The sequence below is a fragment of the Hibiscus syriacus genome, unplaced genomic scaffold (genome assembly GCF_006381635.1).
Source record: "Hibiscus syriacus cultivar Baekdansim isolate YM2019G1 unplaced genomic scaffold, ASM638163v2 tig00110183_pilon, whole genome shotgun sequence".
Classification (NCBI taxonomy): Eukaryota; Viridiplantae; Streptophyta; class Magnoliopsida; order Malvales; family Malvaceae; genus Hibiscus; species Hibiscus syriacus.
Window position 1 is genome coordinate 415,097 of NW_024062614.1, and position 26,191 is coordinate 441,287.

The 26,191-nt window shown below is 33.7% G+C and overlaps 1 protein-coding gene across 3 annotated transcripts; it reads right to left on the minus strand.

Moving 5' to 3' along the window:
* Positions 1 to 17,128: 17,128 nt before the first annotated feature.
* On the minus strand, positions 17,129 to 20,431 carry LOC120217117 (cold shock protein 1-like). 3 transcript variants are annotated; one of them, XM_039214331.1, is made up of 9 exons: positions 20,153 to 20,431; positions 19,810 to 19,896; positions 19,393 to 19,647; positions 19,122 to 19,217; positions 18,840 to 18,995; positions 18,204 to 18,356; positions 17,827 to 17,943; positions 17,630 to 17,737; positions 17,129 to 17,478 (listed from the first exon to the last, which is right to left on the minus strand). In XM_039214331.1, the coding sequence occupies exons 1-9, from the start codon at positions 20,255 to 20,257 to the stop codon at positions 17,347 to 17,349; spliced, it is 1,209 nt and encodes a 402-aa protein (XP_039070262.1). In that variant the 5' UTR covers positions 20,258 to 20,431; the 3' UTR covers positions 17,129 to 17,346. The 3 variants fall into 3 exon arrangements, with proteins under 3 accessions (XP_039070262.1, XP_039070261.1, XP_039070263.1); XM_039214330.1 differs by having other exon boundaries at positions 18,204 to 18,359; XM_039214332.1 differs by lacking the exon at positions 19,810 to 19,896 and having other exon boundaries at positions 17,132 to 17,478; positions 18,204 to 18,359; positions 20,153 to 20,430.
* Positions 20,432 to 26,191: the final 5,760 nt, after the last annotated feature.

Consider the following 26,191-nt stretch of genomic DNA (forward strand, 5'->3'; position numbering starts at 1 on the left):
CACTGTTACAAGTGCAAGAAGGCGGGACATATGAAGCGAGACTGTGTGAAGTTGAAAAAGCAGACTGATGAGAAGCATGATGACTCATCCAAGTCTGTGAATGTGGTCGAGGATGACAATTATGATTGCAGTGAAGGTGATATGCTCTCTATTTCAATGACTCAATTGACGGATACTTGGATTCTTGATTCTGGATGTTCTTATCACATCACGCCAAATAGAGAATGGTTTTCGACATACAGGTCGGTTAATTCTGGTTCTGTTTATTTGGGTGATGATCAATGTTGCAATATTGTTGGTATTGGTGATATCAGAATTCAGATGTATGATGGTTCTTTTAGGACATTGTGTGGTGTTTGGTATATCCCAGATTTTAAGAAGAATTTGATTTCTTTGGGCACTTTGCACAAGAATGGTTTTATCCCTAAGGCTTATGAGGGCAGGGAAACCATTTGGATTGTTAAAGGAGCTTTGACTGTGATGAAAGGAAAGATGACTGCATAGAATATTTACAGATTGTTAGGGAGTACAGTTGTAGGTGGAGTTCATTCTGTTGAGCCCTGTGATGATACTACCAAACTGTGGCATATGCGTCTTGCTCATCTTAGTGAACGTGGTATGGCTGAGTTACATAAAAGAAATCTGTTGCATTGTGTTAGAAGTTGTAAGCTCGATTTTTGCAAGTATTGTGTTCTTAGTAAATAGACTAAAGTTCGTTTCAAGACTGGGAAGCACACAACTGAAGGGATTCTTGATTATGTGCATTCTGATGTATGGGGGCCTTCCACGACATCGTCTTTGGGTGGATCTAGGTATTATGTTACTTTTATTGACGATTTTTCACAGAAAGTTTGGGTGTATTTTTTGAAACAGAAGTCTGATGTTTTTGAGAAGTTCAAGCTGAGGAAAGCTGAGGTAGAAAACCAAACAGGACGAAAAATCAAGTGTTTTCGGTATGACAAGGGTACGGGCTACACAGATTCACAGTTTCTAAACTTCAGTAAGGAGCATGGGATTAAGAAACATTTTACAGTGCGCAAGACATCACAATAGAATGATGTTGCGGAATGGATGAACAGGTCGTTGAATGAAAGAGATAAATGTTTGAGGTTGAATGCGGGGCTTCCCAAACACTTCTGGGCTGAGGCCGTTAACATTTCATGTTATCTTATCAATAGATCGCCAAGGGCATCATTTACTTTTGATCACTTACATATTTTTGGTTGTCCTTCTTATGTGCATGTACCTGCTGATGAGAGATTCAAACTTGATGCAAAATCGAAGGAGTGCATTTTTCTGGGTTGTAAGACATGTGTCAAAGAATTAAAGTTCTGGGATCTAGTTGCGAAGAAAATTGTGATCAGTAGAGATGTTATTTTTGATGAACAACCCATGTTGCTGCAGAACAAAGGCACGAAAGTGGTGGATTTCAAGCAGTTTCCATTTAAGAAAACAGAAACTTCTCAACCGACTTCTAGTGGTTCTGTTACGGTTGATTTACAGGATTATAGTCTCGCCAAAGACAGGGTGAGATGAACGAATATAAAGCCTCCAAATAGATTGGGTTTTGAAGACTTGGTCTCTTTTGCACTTATTGTTAGTAGTGATGATCCGATTACTTTTTATGATGCTATTACTAGTCAGGAAAACAACAAGTGGATGGTTGCCATGGTTGAGGAGATGGAGTCTTTGAATCACAATCACACATGGGAGTTAGTTCGCCTTCCTGAGGGTAAGAAGCCTATTGGTTGTAAGTAGGTGTATAAGAAGAAACCCGTAGTAACAGAAAAAAAGGGGGGAGAAGTTCAAGGCTCGTTTGGTAGCAAAGGGTTTTCACAGTAGAAAGGAGTTGATTATGATGAAATTTTTTCTCCTGTGGTCAGGCACACTTCAATCCGAGTAGTACTTGCATTGGTGGCTAGTTGGGATTTGTATTTAGAGCGGATGGATATGAAAACTGCTTTTTTGCATGGTGATTTAGAGGAGCAGATCTACATGCAGTAGCCTGAAGGTTTCACTCAACCTGGAAACAAGCATTTAGTGTCTGAGACAATGGTACAAACGGTTTAACTCCTATATGATCAAGATTGTCTACAAGCGATGTGAGTATGATTGTTGTGTCAATGTTTAGAGCCTTGATGATGGTTCTTTTTTTTGTTACTGTATGTTGATGATATGTTAATTGTTGCAAATAACATGGATGATGTTATCAGTTTGAAAACTTTATTGAGTTAGGAATTTGATATGAAAGATTTAGGTGCTGCAAAAAAAAATTCTTGGAATAGAAATTTGCATGGATAGAGACTCAAGGAAACTGTGGCTATCTCAATGGGGTTATGTTAAGAAAATGCTACAAAGGCTTGCGATGAACAGCGCAAAACCAGTGAGCACTTCATTGGTGAATCACTTTAAGCTCTCATCAGAACAATGCCCTAAGATAGATAAGGAAGCTGAAGATATGGCAAAGGTTCTGTATTCTAATGTTGTTGGCTGCTTGATGTATGCAATGATATGTACTCGTCCTGATTTAGCTCATGCTGTTAGTCAAGTTTGTAAGTACATGTCTAAACCTGATAAGCAACATTGGGAAGCAGTCAAGTGGATCTTTAGTTACTTAAAGGGTACTGTGGGACATGAAATTGTTGTTGGTAGTTAGCGGGATAATCCATTGGTTGTAGGATATGTGGATTCAGACTATGCGAGTGACTTGGATAATAGAAGATCTACGACAGGGTATGTCTTTACTCTTGGTGGAGGGCCTATTTGTTGGAAGTCTATTGTTCAATACGTTGAGGCATTATCTATAACTGAAGCTGAATATATGGCAGCGTCTGAATCTGCAAAAGAAGCTTTATGGATTACTGGTTTAGTGAAGGAGTTGGGTGTTCAACAAGGTGGAGTTCAGTTGCTTTGTAACAATCAAAGTATTATTCACTAGGCTAAGAATCAGGTATATCGTGCTAGAACTAAGCATATTGATGTAAGGTTTCACAAGATCAGAAAGTTGGTTGCATCTGGAGAGATTTTGTTTTAGAAGGTACATACTGTTGAGAATGCCACTGATATGTTCACCAAGCCAGTTACGACAGACAAATTCATGCATTGCTTGGACTTGTTGAATATTTCGAGTTGTTAAAGAAGTAAGGTAACCCAACCCACATTGAATGTTTCCTAAGGGGCAGGATATTCGCCAAGATGGAGATTTGTTAGTTATGGCTCATAAATATACTGGTAATGCCCCCGCAGTACGGTACAGGGTTATTTTTGTAAATATGTACCAGGGTTTATTTATTATAAAAGGAGATGTAACCAAAACCTATGAGATATTGAATAAAATTATAACACAACCTAGGGCACCGAGGACGTAAGCACATTGCTGAACCTCGTTAAAATTCTTGTGTTCTTTCCGTTTTCTTTACCAAATTATTCAACAGATATGAATAAAAACTTTAATTTGATAAAAATTTTAATTTTAAATTTAATATTTTAATGCATATTGATGATACAATTTTCAGTTTTTTTGAGTAAAAATAACCATTAATTTCTTTCAAGATATAAGAAAAATAGTTTCATTGATATATTTCAAATTTTAATATTTTGATGATGCTAAATTTGTTTCCCAATATTGAAGCATTTTCCCTCTACTGTTTCATGCAACTTTCCCATTAAATAGGATGTTGGCAAACTAAAAGAAAAAGACCCATAAGAGAATTGCTTCCAAGCTACAATTTCCATGGCTATTTTTGTTAAAAACAGAAGATCAATTGTTTCTAAGCTGGGGTGGGTTGGGATTGTTGGCTTACCTTGTTAAACTTTTCTAAGGTTCCAATTTTTATCAGGTTTTCGGATAATTCAAAAGTTAATTTTAATTGATCCGCAAACGATTCGATTATTCAATTTTTTTAGATATCCAAATATTAAAAACGGAACTGATATTCAAATTTTCAGATCAGATCAATTAATTAATGGATTAGATTTTTTTGCACACCTCTAGGGTTTCGTGTGAGTGACAAATAAGGGATTTTTCTTGTTGAACGCAGCTTCACCTAAAACACTGGTTGAAACCCATGTCAGTTTGTGAATGCTTATGTTAATAAGAAAGTTATTTTTCACCCATAAGTAATTATAAATACTCAAAATTGATTTAAACTCATCAGCAAAATGAGTTTTAATATAACACCCTCATCTGATCCGACCAGAAGATCAATCGACTAGAGTATTACACGTGATCACTGAAGTGGCTAACCCATTTTTTCTTTAAAACACGATGGAAAATCCCTATTAATTTATCATCCATAGAAATCATAGGTTTAAATTATAATAATCAGATTTACAAATGGGGAGCTCTCCAATACATCCCAAAATATATAAATCAAATATTTCAAAAATAGAGTTACGACTCAAATACGTGAAGTTCTATTAATAGTGCATTCCTTTTAAAGAGACTCAAGACGTATTATGTTGCTCCAATCTGTCTAGAATGCAAACTGTGTGATAAGCTACTCAGACACTCCTCCTAAGAATCTATACACGGAAAGAAATTTCGAATGCTGAGCTCACAAGCTTAGTGCCACACCAATAATTGTACTATACTACATGCATTCATGATATGACCATACGAGCAGGTAAGAATACGAGTAGGCGTCATGGTGTGCTCGAAGGGTTCGATGCATCTCGAGACTCACACCCCTCTATCCTACATAGGGTGAGATTTGGAATTTACTTTATCGAAAACAACACCCGGCTAGCCTACTCCTTGTGAGTAGTAGGGGCATCTGTGCTTGACCAGCAATTAAAGTGCCTTAGCACTAGTTGAATTATATCCAGATATTCTAGTTATACAAACAGTCGTCGAACTTGATAAAGCAATTCGGGTGTCCTGGTTGTTTCCCGAGCATCACACAAGTCTAGTTTTATGATACCATACTCTATGAGATTCTTGTGTTGTTAATATATTTCCTTGATTGATTTTGATGTTGAGTTTATTATATTATCCTTGGCGGTTCTAAACCCCTCCCGAGACCTTAACCAAATTTTAGGTTTCTTGCCCAAAATTGTATGATAGTACCAATACTAATCTTTACATTATCGATACCGCCCCTACAATATCGGTTCCCTACCGTGGTACCAATACCAAACTTGCATTCTGGAATTTGGGATGACTTTGTAGTATCAGTACCTCGACTTGGAGTATCGATACTTCTCTACTAGAGTACCAATACCTCCCTAGGTATCGATACTAAAATTTGGTTCAATGTTTGAAATCATAATTCGGTATTAATACCCTTACTTAGAGTATCGATACTTTATCTTCACATAGTATCGATACCTCCAAGGGTATCGATACCCAATTTGCATTATGAAATTAGTGACTTATGGATGGTACCGATAACCCACCCTTGGGTATCAATACCCGACAAACAATATCAACACGTTTAAATAGGGTATTGGTACTACCCAACCAAAACTCATTATTTTAGGCTATCACTGTTCATCTAGTATTGATACTTGTGCTCAGAAACATTATATTTTTGCCCAAAAATGACACCCAACTTAACCCATTTGCCACCCTAAGACTCTAAAACGTTAATTAAATCTTATATAAGCTGATAGGGATCATAAAGGGCCATTTTTCATATTGTATAACATCAAATGCCATAACTTACCAGTGATGCACATACATACCTCATGAACTCATACAAGCTAGCTAGGTACACACAATGACACACAAGAGGTATACATGAGTTAGAAATATGTTACCTTGATTCTAAGCTGGAAACAACGTCCCTACTAAACCAAGAATCAATTTCTCATTGCCTTTGGTCTTAGAGCTTTCTCCAACCTCTTTCACTAATCACAATAATAAAAATGGGTTAAAAACTCATCCAATAACTTAGAATGGAGTTTAAGAACACTCCTTAAAGCTTGAAGTTGCAGAAAACAAAATTGGTAACATATAGGTTCTAAGCCCCTACTAAAACCCCTCACCAATTGGGGTCGCCACGGACAAACCTTTATTCCATGGATTTAAAATGAAGCTTTTAGAGTGAAGATTATCACTCTTACCTTTACACAACCGAATTAGATGTGTAGACCAATAAAGTTTCCACATTTTATTAAGCTATTAAGAAAGAGAATGAAGGTTTTGAATGAAGAAAAAGAAGATAACGAGTGTGAAAAAAAGAGAGAGACTCTGTCGTGTGACCTCACCAAAATAAAAAATATCAACCTTTCAAGAGTCAATGGGATAATTACTCTCCTAGTCCTTATTTTGCTCTAAGATTAAACAAGCCCTTATTGTGTCCAAATTGGACTCAAACCCAATCCAAAACAAACTTTGGTCAAAGCTTTCTACAAGGTTAATAAACTTATTTAAACACTCTCAGTTTAGCTCGAACTACTATCCCAGAATTTAAGACGTTACAACTCTACTCTCCTAAAAGAAATTTTATCCTCAAAATTTACCTGGGTAGAAAATGTGCGGATAATGGAGCTGCACATCCTCCTCAATTTCCCAAGTTGCTTCCTCAGAGCCATGGTTCCTCCATAGAACCTTCACTAGAGAAATCCTCTTATTCCTTAGCTTCTTCACATCTCACGCCAAGATCATTATCGACTCATTTTCATAAGTCATGTCTTGTCTCACTTCGATCTGCTCTAAGGGTATGATGTGAGAAGGATCGAAACGATTCCTCCTAAGCATGGACACATGGAACAAATTTTGAATACACTCTAACTCTGGGGGTAAAGTCAACCGGTAAGCAACGAGTCTAACCCTCTTAAGTACCTTATAGGGTCTTATGAATCACGGGGTCAACTTTTTCTTGCGTCCAAATCGAAGTACCTTTTTTCATGGGGACACCTTGAGGAACACCTTGTCTTCTACTACAAACTCGATATCCTTGTGCTTTAAGTTTGCATAAGATTTTTGTTTGTCAGAGGCTTCCCTCAAACTACCCTGGATCACCCAAAAATTCTCTTTGGTTTATTTGATTAGATCGGGACTAACTATCTTTCCTTCACTGAGTTTGATCCAACACAATAGAGCCATAAACTTACGCACATACAAAGCTTTCTACATAGCCATACGAATACTTGACTAGTAACTGTTGTTCTAGGAGAACTCTACTAGAGGCAAGTGGTCCTCGCAACTACCTTAAAGTCTATAATGTTGCACCTAAGCATGTCCTCTAAGATCTGAATAACACGTTCAGACTGACCATTTGTCTGAGGATGAAAAAACAATCCTAAAATATAATTTGGTTCCTAAGGATTCATGAAGAGCCTTCCAAAACCAAGAAGTGAAACGTGGGTCACTATCAGATAAAATTGAAGTTAGAACCTTATGCAATATCACGTTCTCTCAGATGTACAATTGTGCTAATCTTTCTAAGGAATAATCCATCTGAACTAGAAGAAAATCAGTTGACTTGGTCAACCGGTCTACTATTACCCAAACTATGTCATGTCTTTGCCTAGTCATCGGTAATTTGGTCACAAAATCCATGGTCACACTATCCCAATTCCATTGAGGAATCTGAATCAATTGGAGCAACCCGGAAGAGACATGGTGCTATGCTTTAACTTGGTGGCACACTAAACACTTAGAAACAAACTTATATACTTCTCTTTTTATGCCTGACCACCAATACGATTGTCAGAGTTCTTGATACATCTTGTTACTGCCTGGTGAAATGTATGTGCCTCGTGGAGAATCTTGCTCCGCAATTGTTGATCTGCAGGTACACACAAATGACCCCTAAAGAATAATACATCCCCATCTTGTAGCTCAAAACCTAGTGCTACATCTCGATAGACCTGTTCCACCTACGCCTTTAAACGGTCATTAGAACTTTGCAACCTATTAATCAACATACTAACTCGGGTTCTACTTGCAGTTTGGCTAACAATCCACCATCATTAGTTAAACTCAATCGTTCCAACAAAGCTCCCAATTCTAACATTGATTTTCTACTCAATGCATATGCAACTATATTTGCCTTACTTAGGTGGTAGTTGATCACACAGTCATAGTCCTTCAATAACTCGACTAACTTATGTTGTCTCAAGGTTAACTCATTTTGGGTGAGGGGATACTTAAGCCTCTTATGATCGATGAAAATATGACACTTTTCCCTAAATAAATAGAGTCTCCAGATTTTTAGTGCGAATACTACTACGGTGAGCTCTAGATCATGGGTAGGGTAGTTATACTCATGTGGCTTGAGTTGTCAAGATGTATAAGCCATCATTTCCCCTTCTTATATTAGAACACATCCTAACCCACTAAGCGATGCATTACTGAACACAGTGAAGTCCTTACCTGATTCTAGCTGAGTCAAAATAGGGGCTTGAATTAAAATGGTCTTCAATGGTTCGTAGCTCTTTCGTCGTTTTTTATCCCACATGAATAGAACTCATTTCTAAAGTAAATTGGTCATGGGGAAGCTATCATTTTGGGGTCTCACTCAACCACTGCTTGTATCTTTTGGGGGTTAATTAGGATGTATCTGCTATTATGACATGACCCAAAAAAGAAACCTCAGACAACCAAAACTCACACTTCCTAAACTTGGTAAATAATTTTCATTCCCGAAGCATTTGCAAGGAACTTATAGTGACCATACCTCATTCTGAAATCTGGCTTTGCTACGTTGGTTTCCTTAACCTTCAACTGATAGTATCCCGACCTTAAGTCGATATTGAAGAATGTATATGCTCCCTTAAGCTGATAAAAGAGGTAATATATTCTAGGGAAGTGATAACTGCTCTTAATGGTCAACTTGTTCAACTATCGGTAGATGACAGACAACCTCATAAACCCATCATTTTTCTTGAAAAAGAGAGCTGGCACTCTCAAAGGGAAAATATTGGCCAGCTTAAACTTTTTTTAACAATTCTTGGATTTGGGCTTTCAACTCTTTTATTTCTGTCAGTTCCATACGGTAGGGAGCAATTGACACTGGAGCGAAACCCAACAATACTTCAATGATGAACTCTCACAGATGGTGCTCTCATGGATCCACTAGTCTCGCCACAGAAGTGGATGACAAGGGCCTCATACGGGACTAGGATATACCCTCATGGTCTGCAATTTGCCCTGGCCTCCTAGATTGGCCTGTTGGGGTCCTCCACGAACCTTGAAAATATCTGGCCCTCTTGGTTGACATATAAGAATGAATCACTGGCTTAAAAGCTCTCCTACTCTGCTCTACCAAACCGTTATGCAATCTGGCTCTCATGCTCTGAACTCTCTTTATCACCTTCGTCTGACGAGTCAACTCGACAAAGATCATTGGAGGGTCAGCGGCTAGGTGGGTGAGGATGTCAAGGTAGAGACCCTCCCTGAACCTCCTGCAACGTTCTTCCTCAGTCGCGACTAACTCCTATACATACTGGCTTAAACGGAGGAACTATTTCTCGTACTCAAGCATGGACCGGTCTCCCTGTGTCAAATGTAAGAATTGGTGCCTTAAGTTATTAGTGTGAGCCTCTCCTATATACTTCTGATGGAATTCAGCTTGGAAATATTCCCATGACAGTTGTTTTGACTCCAAGGTCATCTCAATGGTCTCCCACCAATCTATAGTGTCACCTTTCAGAAGGGCGGTGATGCACTTAAGCTTACCCTCAAGGGTAAGGTGCAGTTGACAGAGCATACGAAGGGTCTCTTTAAGCCACTAATCAACCACTATGGGATTGTTATCCCTAAAAACAAAGAAATTATGGTTTTATATCTACGAAGTCTCTCGACGAGGGACTCCTAAAGTGCTACTACTGGAAGGGCTAGCGATGCTGGTGGGGTAAGCTGCATACTAGTGCCCTCTAGATTGTTCTAGTGACATGTATAAGTGATGTCGTTAGATCCCTAAAGAAGGTCACTTCATTGACCCCTGCGTCACCCGGAATCTTGTACTTCAAATCTAGAACGAAATCATCATCGGTATCATATGCTAATGAGGCACAACTCTCATCCCTACCCTCATGAATAGAAGTAGTAATATTATTTATGAGTTCTGTTTTTCTGTAATTTAAAGGAAAAGAGGGATTGTTATCACCATTTCAGACATTTAAGTACTCTTGACACTTTAGAGGCATGTACTCACTTAGACGCTTACTAGCTTTAAACCACGAGTCTTAGGAATGACTGAACCTGACACTTTGATACTACTAAATGTAACACCTTAATCTGATCCGACTTGAAGATCGATTGACTAGAGTATTACACTAAACCACCAAATTGGCTAACCCAATTTTTTTCCTTTAAAACATGATGAAAAAAAACTATTAAAGTATCATCCATAAAAAAACATAGGTTTAACTCATAATAATTAGGTTTACAAAGGAGGAGCTCCCAAATACATCCCAAAATATATAAATCAAGTGTTTCAAAATGGAGTTACAACTCAAATACCTGAAGGTCTATAAATAGTACATGCCCTCTAAAGAGACTCAAGATATCTGATTCTTCGATCTGTTTCAAATACAAGTTGTACGATAAGATCCTCATATGATCCCCCTAAGAACCTGCGCATGGAAACAAATTTCAAAACTGAGCTCAAACGCTCAGCGCCACACCAATAACTATATTATACTACATGCGTTCATGATATGACCATACGAGCAAGTAAGGATATGAGCATACAAGTATACAATTTATATATGCTAAGATAGGTGTCATGGTGTGGTATGAGGGTTCACTGCATCTGGAGACTCAGACCCCTCTATCTTATATAGGGCAACATCTGAAATTTACTGCATCACAAACAACACCCGGCTAGCCTAGTCCTTATGAGTACCAGGGGCATCTACGCCCGACCAACAATTGAAATGTTGTGGGACTAGCTGAAATATATCTAGATATTCTAGTAAAACAAACGGTTGTCGAACTTGTTAAAGCAACTCGGGTTTCCTGGTCGTTTCTCGAGCTTAACACAAGGTTAGTTTTATGATACCATACTTGTAACATCCCAAAACTAGAGCAAGTGACTAAAATAGAAGTTTTAAAAATTTGAAGTCTGATTTTGAAAGATTTGAAATATTTTTTTATTGTTCAGTAAATAACTGATGGAATAAGGGGTATAATGGTCATTTAACAAAGAAAGATTTTATTTTTCTATATAAAAGAAGTAGACACGTGGAGAGGAGAAGAAAAATAAAAAGACTCTGGAGATGCTTGGCTTTCTTCTTCCTTTCTTCCCGTGGCTCCATTGGTAAGGTAAGATTATGTCAAGTGATTGTTTCCTTTCAATTTGAAGTTGGGATTAATTCTTTAGATGAAAATTAAGTTGAAGGAAAGCTTAATTTGTCTTAAAACCATAAGATGAATGAGTTAAGAGAGATTAAAGATTAGAAGTTTTTAAATGAAATTTTGGAAAAGAGTTGATAAGTAGAATTTGAAGTTAAATTTGACTTGTCAATAGTTGAATTAAGAGATTTGGAGTGATAGAATTGGATTTAGAACATATAGAAAATTTGGTATGATTCTTGAATTCCATTTGGAAGATAGGATTTTGAGGATAAAGATATGATAAATGAGTTTAAGCATGAGTATGTACGTTAAGAATAAGAAAGGTGATGATATATGAAGCAATTAAGCTGAAAAGAGTGAATTTTTATGCATAAAATGGAATTTCTGGGTTGTGTGCATCGATGCATCTTCAATGTGTATCGATGCACTCTCAAATAAATAAACATCGAATGCAATTAGTGCATCGATGCATAAGGAGTGCATCAATGCACCCCCTTAAAATGAAAACATCGAATGTAATTTGTGTACCGATGCATGGATAGTGCATCGATGCACATGTTAAGGAATGCATCGATGCTCTATAGAATGTACCAATGCACTTCAAGGAGAAATAGAATTAGACCTTTCTTTTGGTATAAGAAATGATAGATTAGAATATATCAATTGGATATTGATATGTATCAAAGTATGATTATATAGATATCGAGCACGAACAAGTTTTGGGATGACTATCAAGTTAAGATTCGATCAAAAGAAAGGAATCATAAAATGGGATTGGAACTTAGTGAGGCCAAGGTGAGTGCACATTATTTAGTATATGATGTTTAATGGGAAATAAGACTTGCGACAAGTCTATTTCCAACAGTAAAATGCATGAATTCCTATATAAAAAATGTATTTGTTATGGTTCATATGTGTGCATGAGTCGATGTGGTGACATGTTATTGTATATGTTGCATGATTTTTGTAAATACATGTTAGTGTGATAAGTTATGTGAGATAGTGAAAATGATCTATATGATTATCTAATAATATGAAATAAGAGGTATGATAAGGACATAAGAAATGTTATGAACAGGTGACATACGCTATGAGCTAAAGAATTATATAATATATGTAAACATAAGGTAACCCAAGGGTAAGCGATATAGTATGATATAAGTGATTACACAAGAAAGGTTATGAGTTCTATGTGATATAAGAATATGAAATCTTATGAAAAGTGATATGAATTACGTGAAAAATAAGCTATGTGATTACAAGGATATGTGATCATATGAAATGTGATAAGAAGTTATGTGTCTATGTGATAAGAATATGTGAAATGATATAAAGATAATGCCCATGTTATATGTTATGAGATCTAGAGATATAGTTGGCATGCCAAGAGTCGAGAGATTATCAGTGGTCCTTCGGGACATAGTGGTCCTTCGGGACATAGTGGTCCTTCGGGACACAGTGGACCTTCAGGATATAGTGGTCCTACGGGAAAAAATTCTACGCGCCCTTAGTTGGAATTTTACGAGCTGTGGTGACATCATAGTGCACAACCTCTATGTAATCACATATCTTTAGCTCTCAGAAATGTTCATGGGCTAAACAAAGATATAACAATAAATACATTACATGTGAAGAATATGTTTTTGTGATATATGATGATATTTGTATTGTTTGGTTTATGAGTCATATATGTTGGTGGAAAAGATTAGGACAAGGAGATATGATTAACTTATATAAATGTTAATAATTTAGATAGTGAAATAAGATTAATAAAGTAGATGATGAGTGATATGTATCTGTGTACATTTAATTATACATAATGTTATATTGTTTTGTGTGATAGCATGGTATGATATGTTCATGCATGGTTAAAAAGTTAAAGTTTCTCTTATAAGTTTAATGCCTCACTAAGTCATAGACTTAGCGTGTGAATGTTTCACACGTAGGTTTGAGAAGCAAGAATGGAAGTAGCGAGGAGCAAGATAGGTCAGTATCTTCCTTATGAGGATCAGATCAGAAACATATTGAACATATGTATTTTGTTTATAGAGTTAGTTGGCATGTAGTTACAAGATTTGAATTGAATATGCTCTGATCGTTTTAAAGAACAATTTGATTGTAATTATTAATGTAAAGTACCCATTTTCTTAACTGATGAATTTAAGATTTTATGGAATTGTAAAGAACAGAGTTTTGAAAAGCTAATGTGACACCTCAGACTCGGATCCGGGTCGGATACGGGTTAAGGGGTGTTACAATACTTTATGAGATTCTTGTGTTGTTAATGTATTTCGCTGATTGATTTCGTTGGTGAGTTCATTATATTATCATTGGCGGTTCTAAACCCCTCTCGAGCCCTTAACCATAATTTAGGTTTCTTGCCCAAAACTATATGATAGTACCGATACTAATCCTTATAGTTCAATACCGCCCCTACGGCATCGGTACCCTATCATGGTATCGATACCAAATTTGCATTCTATAATCTAGTATGACCTTGTAGTATCTATACCCTTACTTGGAGCACCGATGCCTCTCTACTAGGGTACTGATACCTCCTTGGGTATCGATACCAAAATTTGGTTTGATGTTTGATATAATAATTTGATATCGATACCCTTACTTAGAGTATCGGTACCTTAGCTTCACATAATATCGATACCTTCAAGGGTATTGATACCCAATTTGCATTATGGAATTGGTGAATTATGGATGGTATCAATACCCCACCCTTGGGTATCTATACCCGACGAATAGTATCGATACCCTTTAAATAGGGTATCAGTACTACCCAACCAAAACTCCTTGTTTTAGGTTATCTGAAGAACAATATCAGTATTGTTCATCTAGTACCGATACTCATGCCCAAAAACACTATGTTTTTTCTTGAAAAATAATACTCAACTTAATCCATTTGCCTTTCTAAGGCCCTTAAATGTTAATTAAATCTTATGTAAGCTGATAGGGATCATAAAGGGTCATTTTTTATAGTGTATAACATCAAATTCCATAACTTACCATCAATGTACATACATACCTCATGAACTCATACAAGCCAACTAGGTACACATAATGACACACAAGTGGTATAAATGAATTAGAAATGTGTTACCATGATTCTAAGTTGCAGACAACGTCTCTACTCAACCAAGAACCAACTTCTCCTTGCCTTTGGTCTTAGAGCTTTCTCCAACCTCTTTCATTAATCACAACAATGAAAATGAGTTTCTAACTCATCCAAGAACTTAGAATGGAGTTTAAGAACACTCTCTAAAGCTTGAAGCTACCCAAAATGAAATAAGGAACATATGGGTTCTAAGCCCCCACTAAAACCCCTCATCACTTGGGGTCGCCATGGACGAACTTTGATTTCGTGAACTTAAAATGAAGCTTTCAAAGTGAATATTACCACCCTTACCTTTACACAATCGGTTTAAAAGTGTAGACCAATAAAGTTTCCACCTTTATTCAAGCTATTAAGGAAGATGATGAACGTTTTCAATGAAGAAGAGGAAGAACAAGACAATGAGTGTGAAGAAAAAGAGAGACTCTGTCGGGTGACTTCACCAAAATTAAAAGAAAATTAGCCTTTCAAGAGTCAATGGGATAATTACTCTCATAGTCCTTTTTCTTTTGCTCTAAGATTAAACAAGCCTTTTTTGTGTCCAAATTGGGCTCAAACCCAAGCCCAATCCAAAACAAACTTTGGCCAAAGCTTTCTACAAGGCTAGTAAACTTATTTAAACACTCTCGGTTTAGCTTGAACTACTAACCCATGATTTGGGGCGTTACATTCAACCTAACCTCAAAAGCTCAAATTTCTACCTTTTGTTGTAGAAAATCACTTTTTGATGAAATTATATTTTTATCCCTAAATACTATATTTTCAATTTACAACATAATGTCTAAAATGGACATTTTATCTTATCAAAATTACTTTTTAAAGTACTTTTTAACAACACTTTTTAAATCGATTTTCAAAAGTAATACCAAACTGACCCTTAAATCTACTCGTATTACACTTAAAGCTCAACTCAGATTTAGGATTCAAACCGAAACTGAAGGTCTAGCCCCATCACACTCCACAACCAAAACAGACGTTCCAATTTGAGCCTAGCCCAAACTTTGACCTAGACCAACTCTCATCCAGCCTTGATCCAATTCATCAACAAGCCCCAAGAATGGTAGTAGCATCAGGAAGATGAACGGATAGCCTCTCCAGTAATGGCAGTGGACACGAGTAGTGGTTTTAGCAACAGTGACAATAGTAGTGGCAACTACACCTTCTTTGTGCAACAATTTCGAAACATGTAAAGAAGTCAAGAAAATGATGCAATCATTTTTGAAAATAAAAGGGAAGAAAAAAAATAACTCTAACGAGATAGGATTTGTGATTCCCGATGATAGAGGCCTCGATTTAGAGATCCAAATGATGGGTTAACTTCTCACAAAGTTAGGAAAGACCTAGTATAAGGAAGTATTTTACTATTATGCGTAATATTTTATAACATGTTTAATACAAAAAAAAGTATCTAAATTATAGTCTTAGTTAAATTTAAGATTCTAAAGATTTTCTCTTTAAAAGTAGGTGCTTAATGTTTTCTCCATTACACATTTAAGTACTTACATCATAACAAGTGTTAAAAATATTGTTACTTGATAAGTGTCACGTTTATATTATTTTTGAATTTTTTAGTTTTAAAAATTAAAATATATTACTTTTAAAAACTATTTTTTTAAGAAAAATATACCCTAAAGTAAGTGGCGGCGACACCCACAAAAAATATTCACTATGAACGCTCCCCTCCATACAACCCCTGGGCAAAAAAAGAACCATTTTAGATTTGAACCCAGCCCCCCTCTCCCCGCGTTTGTAATATTTCATGTGTGAGCGCAGGCATTGGATTGTGAGAAATCCTCCACTGACCGTTTATGTGGTATTTTAGATTTAAGATCAGAGATTTAAAGGTTTAAATACTTAGAGATTTTGAGTAACGATAAGGGTGATGGTCGATTAGGGAATGGATAACGAAGGATAAGTGGCTATTCAACCACAGAGGTGGTGTTAGAGATGAATTTAAAATTAAGGATTTTAAAGTTGTGAGGGTTTTTATGATTTTAAAGAATTTTAAGTTTTTTAAAATAATAATAATAATTTTAATTTTTAGAAAATATAATTTTTTCAAAAAATATAATTTTTAAAGAAATAAAAAAATAATTTAAAAAATAAGTTTAAAAAAAATATAAACGTACATGTTAGATAACGGTCTTTTTTAACGGTTGTTACGGCATATATATTTAAAAATGCAACAGAAAAAAACATTAAACACCTAATTTGAGCAAAAAAATCATAAAACACCTAAAATTAACTTTAAACATAATTTAAATACTTACTTTCTCATTACATAACAATCTGGATGTTCATTTATCTAAAAGAAAACCCATTTTATGCTTCTTATTCACTTTACTAGATCAACACTAGCTGAAACCGAATCAAAACAATATTTTCCTTACGTTATTAAGCTGGCCACCCACCGAAGAGCACACTCTTTCAGACCCCCGAGCGTGACAATCAATAATTCGATTCATTTTCAATTAGGCCTTGCTCTAACTTCTTTAGGGGTTATTACGTACTATCTTTCTTAATACTTCACATTCTTAATTATTCCCCCCCCCCCCAATTTAATATGTACATGGCCATATTTTTTTTTTTAATTCTTACTTACAAAATAACTTATCTCACTTTCATGGAACAAACAAGGAATAAACTACTTGAGTCTCTACACTACAGGTTTAAGAGCAAATCAGTCTTTCTGCTATAAAAGTGAGGTAATTTGATCCCTTTTACACTTACAAGTGAATAACTAAAATTATAATCCATGGTAGGGTTGAAAACTTGAATGTTAAATAAATACACCGCTTCGCTAACCAAACAATAGCTCTCCCCTATGGTTTCATACCTTTTAAACCTGGATTTCCATGATGCCGGAACAGATGACCATGGACAAAATCCACATCTTGCAGGAGTTGTCATGAACTCTGACTCGATTCTCTATGATGTTGATTCGAGAAAGGTTAATAATGACCCCCCATCATTATTGAATGATATTGATGATTAGTGCTTGTGTTTCGCCCTCGCAGTTGTTGGCATCACTTTGAGGTTCAAGCTTAGGAGGAGCAGAACTAGAGCCTGGTGATCGCACTTCAGCACGAACTTTCCTAGCATGCTGCACAAGGAGAACAATTTGTTTCATCATTCGATGAGTTGATGATGATGAACAATTTCTCTGCACGAGTGTTTCTTTACAGCAATGATTAACCAAACAACGCAAGGGGCACACGCATGGTGAAATAAACTTAGGGTTCTTCAAAACAGACCTTCCTGGGGAGAGTGCACGTTCGGGCAAAATGGCCTTTTTCTCTGCACCTGTAGCATAAAGCGGGGGATTTTGAGCCCCGAACAACTTTGGGACACTTCGAGCAATCCTAGTAGAATGGCCACAATAAGATACAATAAATACGATTCTTACACAGGCATAAACCAAACCATAAACGAGAGGGAAGATTTGACTTACAGATCCAAAATGGCCAGACTGGCCGCAATTATAGCAGGAAGCTTCTGTTGGACTAGTATATGGAAGTTTGACACAGCTAAGATGACCAAAATCTTCGCAAACATAACATCGTATTTTCTGTTTACAACAGAATAATCATTCTGATTGTAAATTCTAATTGTTTATGCAATCATTAGTCTCATAAAACAAAACCAAGTAGAAGAAAATAAAGCATTTGGCTCAAAGATATGTAGGAAGAGTATGTATCCTCCGCCTTCTCAATAAGCCGGATTCAGATCCCCCTTCCCCATCAAAAATGAAAACAAAATATTAGGATAAATATTCATAGAGATAAAAAACAGGTGATTCGTAAAAGCATAAAAAACAATGAAAAATACCTTGAGATCATCAGCAGAATAATCACTTATACAAGAGAACATATCATGTCCGGAATCCCCACATCTTAAACAAATAATATGATTTTCTTCTTGTTTCTTTGGACAATCATGGGCTTGGCGGAATGTTCCTCTGCAGACAAAACAATATTGGCCCTGCTGAAATATCAAGGTTGAATCCATTAAAAGTAAAGAAATCTCAAAAAATGAACATCATGTTCAACAGAAAATGGGCATCTCTATCAAGATTGGAAAAGTTCGGAGGGAAAAAAGAAAAGAAAAGAAGTATTTTAATATACTAACGTAATAATATCAATAGTGTTGTTTCAGTCACCCAAGATCCTCTATCTCAGAAACCAACAATTAATGTGTCAAGGATAATTTATCAACCAAAGATCTTATCAAAGAAAACATATTATGCCAGTTTGGGAAAAGTGGATTTCGAAATTAAAATCACACCCAGTTAATCAAATTTGTCTGTTGTTTGATCAGGTCTAATAAATTCGTCATTTTAGAGTTGTGACCTCTATGCATTATCAATTCTTATAGAGGTTTGCGATGGCATAAGACTAGACTGCAGAAAAGATGGCACATCTCATTCAACCGATGTGGGAATTTCTAAGGTAAATGCTATTAAACCTGTGAGCAATGCTTTCCAATATGCTGATTATTTCTGCTTAGGAAGCATACTTTCCCTCGCCTTTGCAACAGACAATTGGCTGCTGCTGGATGATATTCTCCGTAATCGAGACATCTAGCCCAGTTTCCATTTGGAAGATCAAAATATCTTCGTTTCTGGTAGAAAAGCAATACAACCAAAGAACTAATCATCACAAAGAAATCTTTCAAAGATGCATTTTATTACAGTTTCATGACACTAAATGTTTTAAAGCAGTATTTGTATACAGATAATAAACTCACAAGATGGCTCCGTAGAACAGTGTTCTTTGCAGATGATTTTACAATTTCTACGCATTTATCTTTCTCTGCATGCATTTCCTTCATTCCAGCATCAACCTAAAAGCACAGAAATCCCAAAAATATCATCTTGATAAATACAAAGCTCCAAGTTTTTATTATTTTCAACCATAAAAAGAGATTGATGCTTTCATGCTGAAGCAAGCAACTAACTGAATTTAGAATTCTGTAATATTATGACCCAACAATAAGATTTAAAAGCTAATCTACTTACAGTTTCTTCTGCTAAAACAGATTTTAGCTCACTTCTCACCATCACACCATCTACTCTTATTGTACCCACTGCTGACACCATATCTCCAGTGCTTGTTCCAGAGCATATATTAGAGATCAAACCTTCATCGACTGAAGATGAGGAACAAATATCGGTGACCTCCATAGAGCTAGCTTCATCAGCATTTCCCTCAGTTCTACATGTTACTGCTTGTACAGTTTCTATCATCTTATTTTCCATAACATCAGTATCAACCTGAAGCCCACAATATACCAAAGTTTTAACTAAAACCCAGATTAGTCAACAAAGAATACTTTCACGGAGAATAAATAGATTCTTTAATTCTACATTCCAATCTTAAAAACATAAAAAGTAGGGGAAAATGAAAGAAGAGCTGACTTCAATTACAAAACCTACAAATTCATTGAAATCCCATTTTAATACTGCCACTGTTCTTACAGCTTCATCTTTTCCTGTGTAAATTGCAGACTTTCCAGAATCCACCTAAGTTCATCATATGCAGAGAAATGAAAGCCAAACAATCCTTAAAAAGGAAAGGAGGAAAGAAAAGGAAACAAGAAAGAAGAACCCGGCTTCAATTACAATACCTAGAAATTCAAATAGAAACAAAACAAGCTAAAATCTAGTTTCACTTGCCATAAATTTTCTTTCTTTTGAAAACCCAATTCTAAAAGATCAATAGGCACAAATCTCTATGCTTAGGGAGAGAAAAATGGAAAAAGAAGTCAAACCTACTTACAGGAACTGACTGGTGAGCTTGATACTGGGACTCGTTGTTGTACATTCTTTTTCTGTATCTTCTTCTTCTTCGTTTTCTTTTAACCGTGGCTTCTCCTTCCACCATACCTCTCAATTTATGAAATCATTTCATATTCGTCAGATTTGGTCTCCCGAGTTGAGTTTTTTTCACTTCTTGAAGATAACTGCAAACAAATGGCTGTATAACTGGTAATATTTTTATGTTTCTCTTTCCTTTCAACTTCCCGTTTTCTCTTGCAGTTGCAGTATCTAGATGTATCCGATAAGTGCCGGCAAATCTAAGGCTTAAAACTTAGAATAAAATAGTCCGACTATAATTCATTGCGTTATTAAATTTTCTTATTACGAGAGGTTATAAAATAATTTTTTGATTATTTTAATAAAAAATGAATTTAGAACCTATCAATAGTCAAATGATTATTTTTTTTATTTTTAATAATTAGAAAATTTAATAAAATAACGTCTTATAATTATTTTATAATTTTTAATAGTTAAGATACTCAATAAAATAACGTTCTATAATTGGGGGACCATTTGTACACTTTACCCTAAAACTTATTTTAACCTCTGTACTAGAGGGGAAACTTCAGTTTTGCTCTTTGTTGTTTTGCAATTTAACATTTATACCCTTTGTTATTAACCTCTTAAAAGGTCATACATATTAAAATAACTAAATAATTAAAATCTAAAAAAAACATCATATTCAAAATTCTTTTCTTTAAACATTATATAATTATGTTTAATTTTGTTTTAAAAACAAAAATTATTAAAATTACAAATGTATTCCTAACATTTAAAAAATCTGAAAAAATCATATTCTTTTTTAAAAATTGTACGGTTTTATGAATTTTTAAAATTTCCGATTGTTTTAATATGTGAAAGCATCGGATCATACCAAAATTTTAACATTAACGACTAAGGGCTAAAATGAAAGAAGAATAAAAGTACATGAATTAAACTGACCAAAAATAAAAGAAGAATAAAGTGAATTTAATTCATACCAAAAATAAGTGAAAGCATCGGATCATGCCAAATTTAATTCTTTTTTTTTTTTGTCTAAAATGGAAAAGAATGGATCAATGGATTTAGAGGGAGAATTTATGCTTCTCTACTCTTATTCTCTACTCTTATTGAGTGATATTAGTGGTTACGCACAATATATTTTTTTAAAAGTTCTAGATTTGTGTAGTTGTATCTCTAAAGTACGTATGTATTGTCAATGATTAAAAAAAATTATGAACATATATTATCTTATAATCAAGAACAGAGCTTAGTGAGGGCTCAATGGGGTCCCGACCCTGTTAAAATTTGTATATTCAATATAATTTTTGTATAATATTGTTTTGGTACATGTAAAAATAAATATTTATATTTAAAAAATATAATAATTTATTAAATATTTAATCAATGACCGAACTAAAGAAAGATAACTCTATGTTCTCAAAATTTTTAGTCTAATAACAATTGATGTTATTGTAAGTTTAAATATTAGACAAATTAAGTGTTATCTTGTGAATTTTGAGTTTTTAAAAAATAAATGTAAGGTGAATATAAGATAATATCTACACAAAAACTCTCAACTATTTGACAATGAACGATCATACTCATACATGCGCAGTGCTCGAACTCGAGACCTCAAGAATAACAACAATCCCTTAATCACTAAGGTCTTTTAGTTCGTGCTAAATTTTAAGTTGAAATGTCTAATAAAATTTTATATTTTTTTTTCAAAAAGTCTAATATTTCAACTCCTGTCAATATTTAATTATGACTCTTTCTCTGCTTATAAACATTTTGAACTATTAAAAAATATACATAACGATGAAACTCGAAAACCATAATAATTTGATGTGTTTTCCCTAATCAATAATCCATAAGGGCTCTTTGACCCAAATCATTGAGATAAATCTTTAGCACTAAATGATATATTCTTACTATAAGATAAAGATTAAATGAATAAGATGTTTAATAATTTGTATACAAGATGTCAAGGAACTCGTGCTACGGAAGTTTAAAGATTGTGCTCATGAAAATTGTCTCTCTAAAAATTTTAAATTTTTATATATTTAAAATTCTATTAATAATGTGTTTCCGTCACTTATAAATTTAATCTTCTTAGAATTTTATATAATGATTGGATGACATCAAATTATATATAATAATTAAAAATATTATTCGTGATTTATTTGAAGAGAGATAATCAAAAAATTTGAAAACCTAAGTAACTTTATGTAATCAGTCAACAATAAAGGCTCTTTACCAAAACATTTTGAGATAAATCTTTGGCACCAAATGATATAATAATAGATGAATAAGATATCCAGAAGATTTGATTTTGATTTTATTTTTATAATTGCAGGTATTTGATCTATTACTCAATTAATTCAGTCGGATATTATAAAAATTTAATATGAGAGAAATCCTTTCAACCCATTTCATACACAAGGTGTCAATGGCCTATTTAAAGAAACTTGAGCTATTGAGGTTTATAGATCGTGCTCTATCATGTGGTAAAATAAAATGTTATTTTCTTTATATGTCTTAACTTCAAGCAGTTGTGTTTACAGAATGTACGTGCGTTATCAATATGTTACGACAAGATGTTATACATCATGATTAGCAATTAAGTACAAAGGAAATAAAGATAGAGTTTAGAAATGCTCATTAAACATGAAACGATCTCCACTCCTAGCATCAAGTCCATTGGAGTTGAGTTCTCATCCAAATACAATTGTGATAAACTCTTTAATATGAGAATTGAAACACAAAATTAAGAAAACAAAAATTTACAAAATAGTTTAAGATAAAAAAACAAGTAAAAAGACTCTAATTTCTACATCTAATCCTCTCTTTTTTAACCCATGAAGCAATTTCAGTAGTAAAAAGAGTGTTATTCTTTCTAGATGCTTCAGATTCGAATAACTACGTGTCGCTCCTAGAAATTTTAAATTATCATATAATTTAAAATTTTTTCTTTATATTTTTTATTGATAATCTATTTTTACCCTCTAAAATTTTATGTTTTCCCCTTCTAAAATAGTACAAATTCATCTCTTTTATCATAAAATCATGCGTCCATCTCTAAATTTAGAAAACGAGTTCAATCTCAACATTTCTCCCCCACAATTAGGGGTGAGCAAAACTTGACTCGACTCAAAAAATCGATTCTCTTTTTCAATTTCGAATTATTCGAGTCAACTCGAATTATAAATTCTGTTTTCGAGTTTGAGTTGAAATTATAAAATTTTGAGTAACTCCAAAAATAAAAAATTTAAAGCCCTTGATTTTCCGTTCCATCAATTCCTCCTTCATTTTAAATCAAATTTTTAATCAAATCTGAATCACCTATTCTTAAAACCGTTATAGAATACATATGCACTTTCAATTCTACTTTTTGATAACAACTTTTTTGTTTTTCTAATTTAATGCTTCAATTTTGTATGATTTCTTTATTTTTTTTCAATTCATCCTTCATTTTAAGTACATTATTGATCAAATTTAAATCACATGTTCCCTTATAACTATAGAATGTTTATGTAACTTTTATTATTATTGTTTTACTAAAATTATATGTTCTTTTTTAATTTGCTCTTTAACTTTGTATTTTACTCAATTTAGTCTTTTGACTACAATTATTTATAAATTCATTATTCAAATCAATTCTTTGACTTCTTTATAATCTCATCAATCGTTTATCCTCAAAATACTTACTTTAAAATATAATATTATAAATATATTTTATAATTTTAGATTGTTTATGATATATTAAATAACGTTATAATGTGAAAAGAATATGAAGAAATATATATATATTATATGATTAAAGAAAGTCAAAAAATAGAATAAATTCGTACTATAATACTATAAATAATTATAATTAAATTTGTATGGAAACTCGAAAAATTCAACTCGACTCAAAATTTTTTAAATTAAGTTTGAATCATAAAATATGACTCGTCAACTTGAATAATTTAAAAAAATTAACTCGTCTCGATTGGATCAAATGTTCAATCCCTACCTTCAATGTCACTACATTAAATGTTCATCCCTACCCACAATGTCACGACATTAAATGTTGTGACACATTAAGTTGTCTTAGTGTAATGATATTGTAATGATGTGACATCGCGTCCTAGCTTGGTTTTCATTTTTGTTACACTTTAAGATGGACTTCTAAACTAGGGGTGTAAACGAGTCGAGTTCGAGTATTGTTGAGTTCGATTCGATTAGAAAACTCTGAAATGAAGCTGACTCAACTCGAAAACTCGCGAGTTTAAAATTTTCAAGCTCGACTCGAACTCAAAATTCTGAACTGAAACTCGTGAGCAGCTCGAAAAGGCTTGAAATGAAAAAAAAATCTTAAACTTAACTCGATTGAAGCCTTAAACTCAAACTAGAACATAAACCTTAAATACATAAAATCTTACTGTATTTTTAAAAAAAATCAATACATAAATATTAATATTATTAATATTTTTTTTTAAAAAAAAATAATATATATAATATTATTATAATTTTTTTTTAATAAAAATAAATCTTAATATATTATATTTTCGAGCTGTTCACGAGCTTTTCGAGTCGAATATCGAGTAGCTCGTTTGGCTCATCCATTCGATCCGAGTATTTATCGAATTTGATTGAGTCGATCTTAAGTAGCTCGCGATCTCTCGTCTCATGCCCTATTCTAAACATAAATAAATCTCAAATGGTCTCTTAATCAATTAAAACACTAAATAACACTAAAAACACATAAAAATAATTTTGAATTATTATGATTGCAAAATAGAATGTTAGCACTGACAAGCAAAATTAATAATAAAATCATTATTATACTGTTAAAGAACCACTTGATCGTGTAATTAAAAAATAAATGTAATTCATTAAATGAAATCAGGAGTTTGAATCATAATATTGGCAAGTGGAGAAAATTAGTTTGAGAAAATCGTCCTCGCCTCTCGATTTAAATTAATCGATCAATAAATCGGATATCAGTGGTTAATTAAAAAAATCGTTTTAATTTCTAAAATTATCTCATTTAAGATGTCATATTAGAAAAATCAACAAACAACACTCTTATTTTCTTTTTTACATTTATATGTCTCACTCTTTATATCTATCAGAATAAATCTATCAACCATCTTTTAAGAATAAGAGAATATATATATGTATGAGGTAAGTGCAAATTAAAATTAATATATGTTTAAAGATAACTCTCAATCTTTTTAACATTGAACATTTATGCTCCTAATATTTTTGGTGTTCGAATTCGAAACCTAAAAAAAAATAATTACTTTACTACCAAAATCCTTGAGATTCATGCGAGTATTTTTTTTCTTCTTAAGAAAAAAGGAATATCATATGGGAGCTGGAAAATAAGAAAGGCAAAGAGCCAAAATAAAAGAGTCGTACATAAATCCTTTCATAAAGCAATTATCTTATCAATATGAGATATGCTTATTGTGTTACCAACAATCCTACACTACTATAAAGAAGTAAGATTTTGGAAACCGAGAAAACAATAATAATAAAATTAGTTGTTTAAATACAAGTATTTCTTAATTTTAAACTAATACATAACAAAACAAATAGTTATTTTCTTAATAAGTGAAAAATAGGATTTTTTTAATAGAAGCCACTAACTTTTTCAAAATAAGAAATATTCTGAATTGTAATAAAAATATATAATCATAAATTAAGTACATAATTAAAACAATTTTCTATAATCATTGAAACTAAAATTAACAACTTCAGTCAAAGAAAGATTAAAAACTTAACTAAGGAACTCAAACAAATATAGATACAAACAGAACTGATTACATCGATAAATGAAACAAAAAGAGATCAAGACCACCGACAAATCACAAATCAGATTCGAACGACGTGAAAACCTATCTACGAACTCAAATCGGATATCCAATTTCAATATGAGTGTCCAAAACAAAAAAAAAGCAACAAGATATTAGATAAGTATCATCTTGATCAGTCATGACGATGTCAAATCAGATTAAAAAAAGATAAT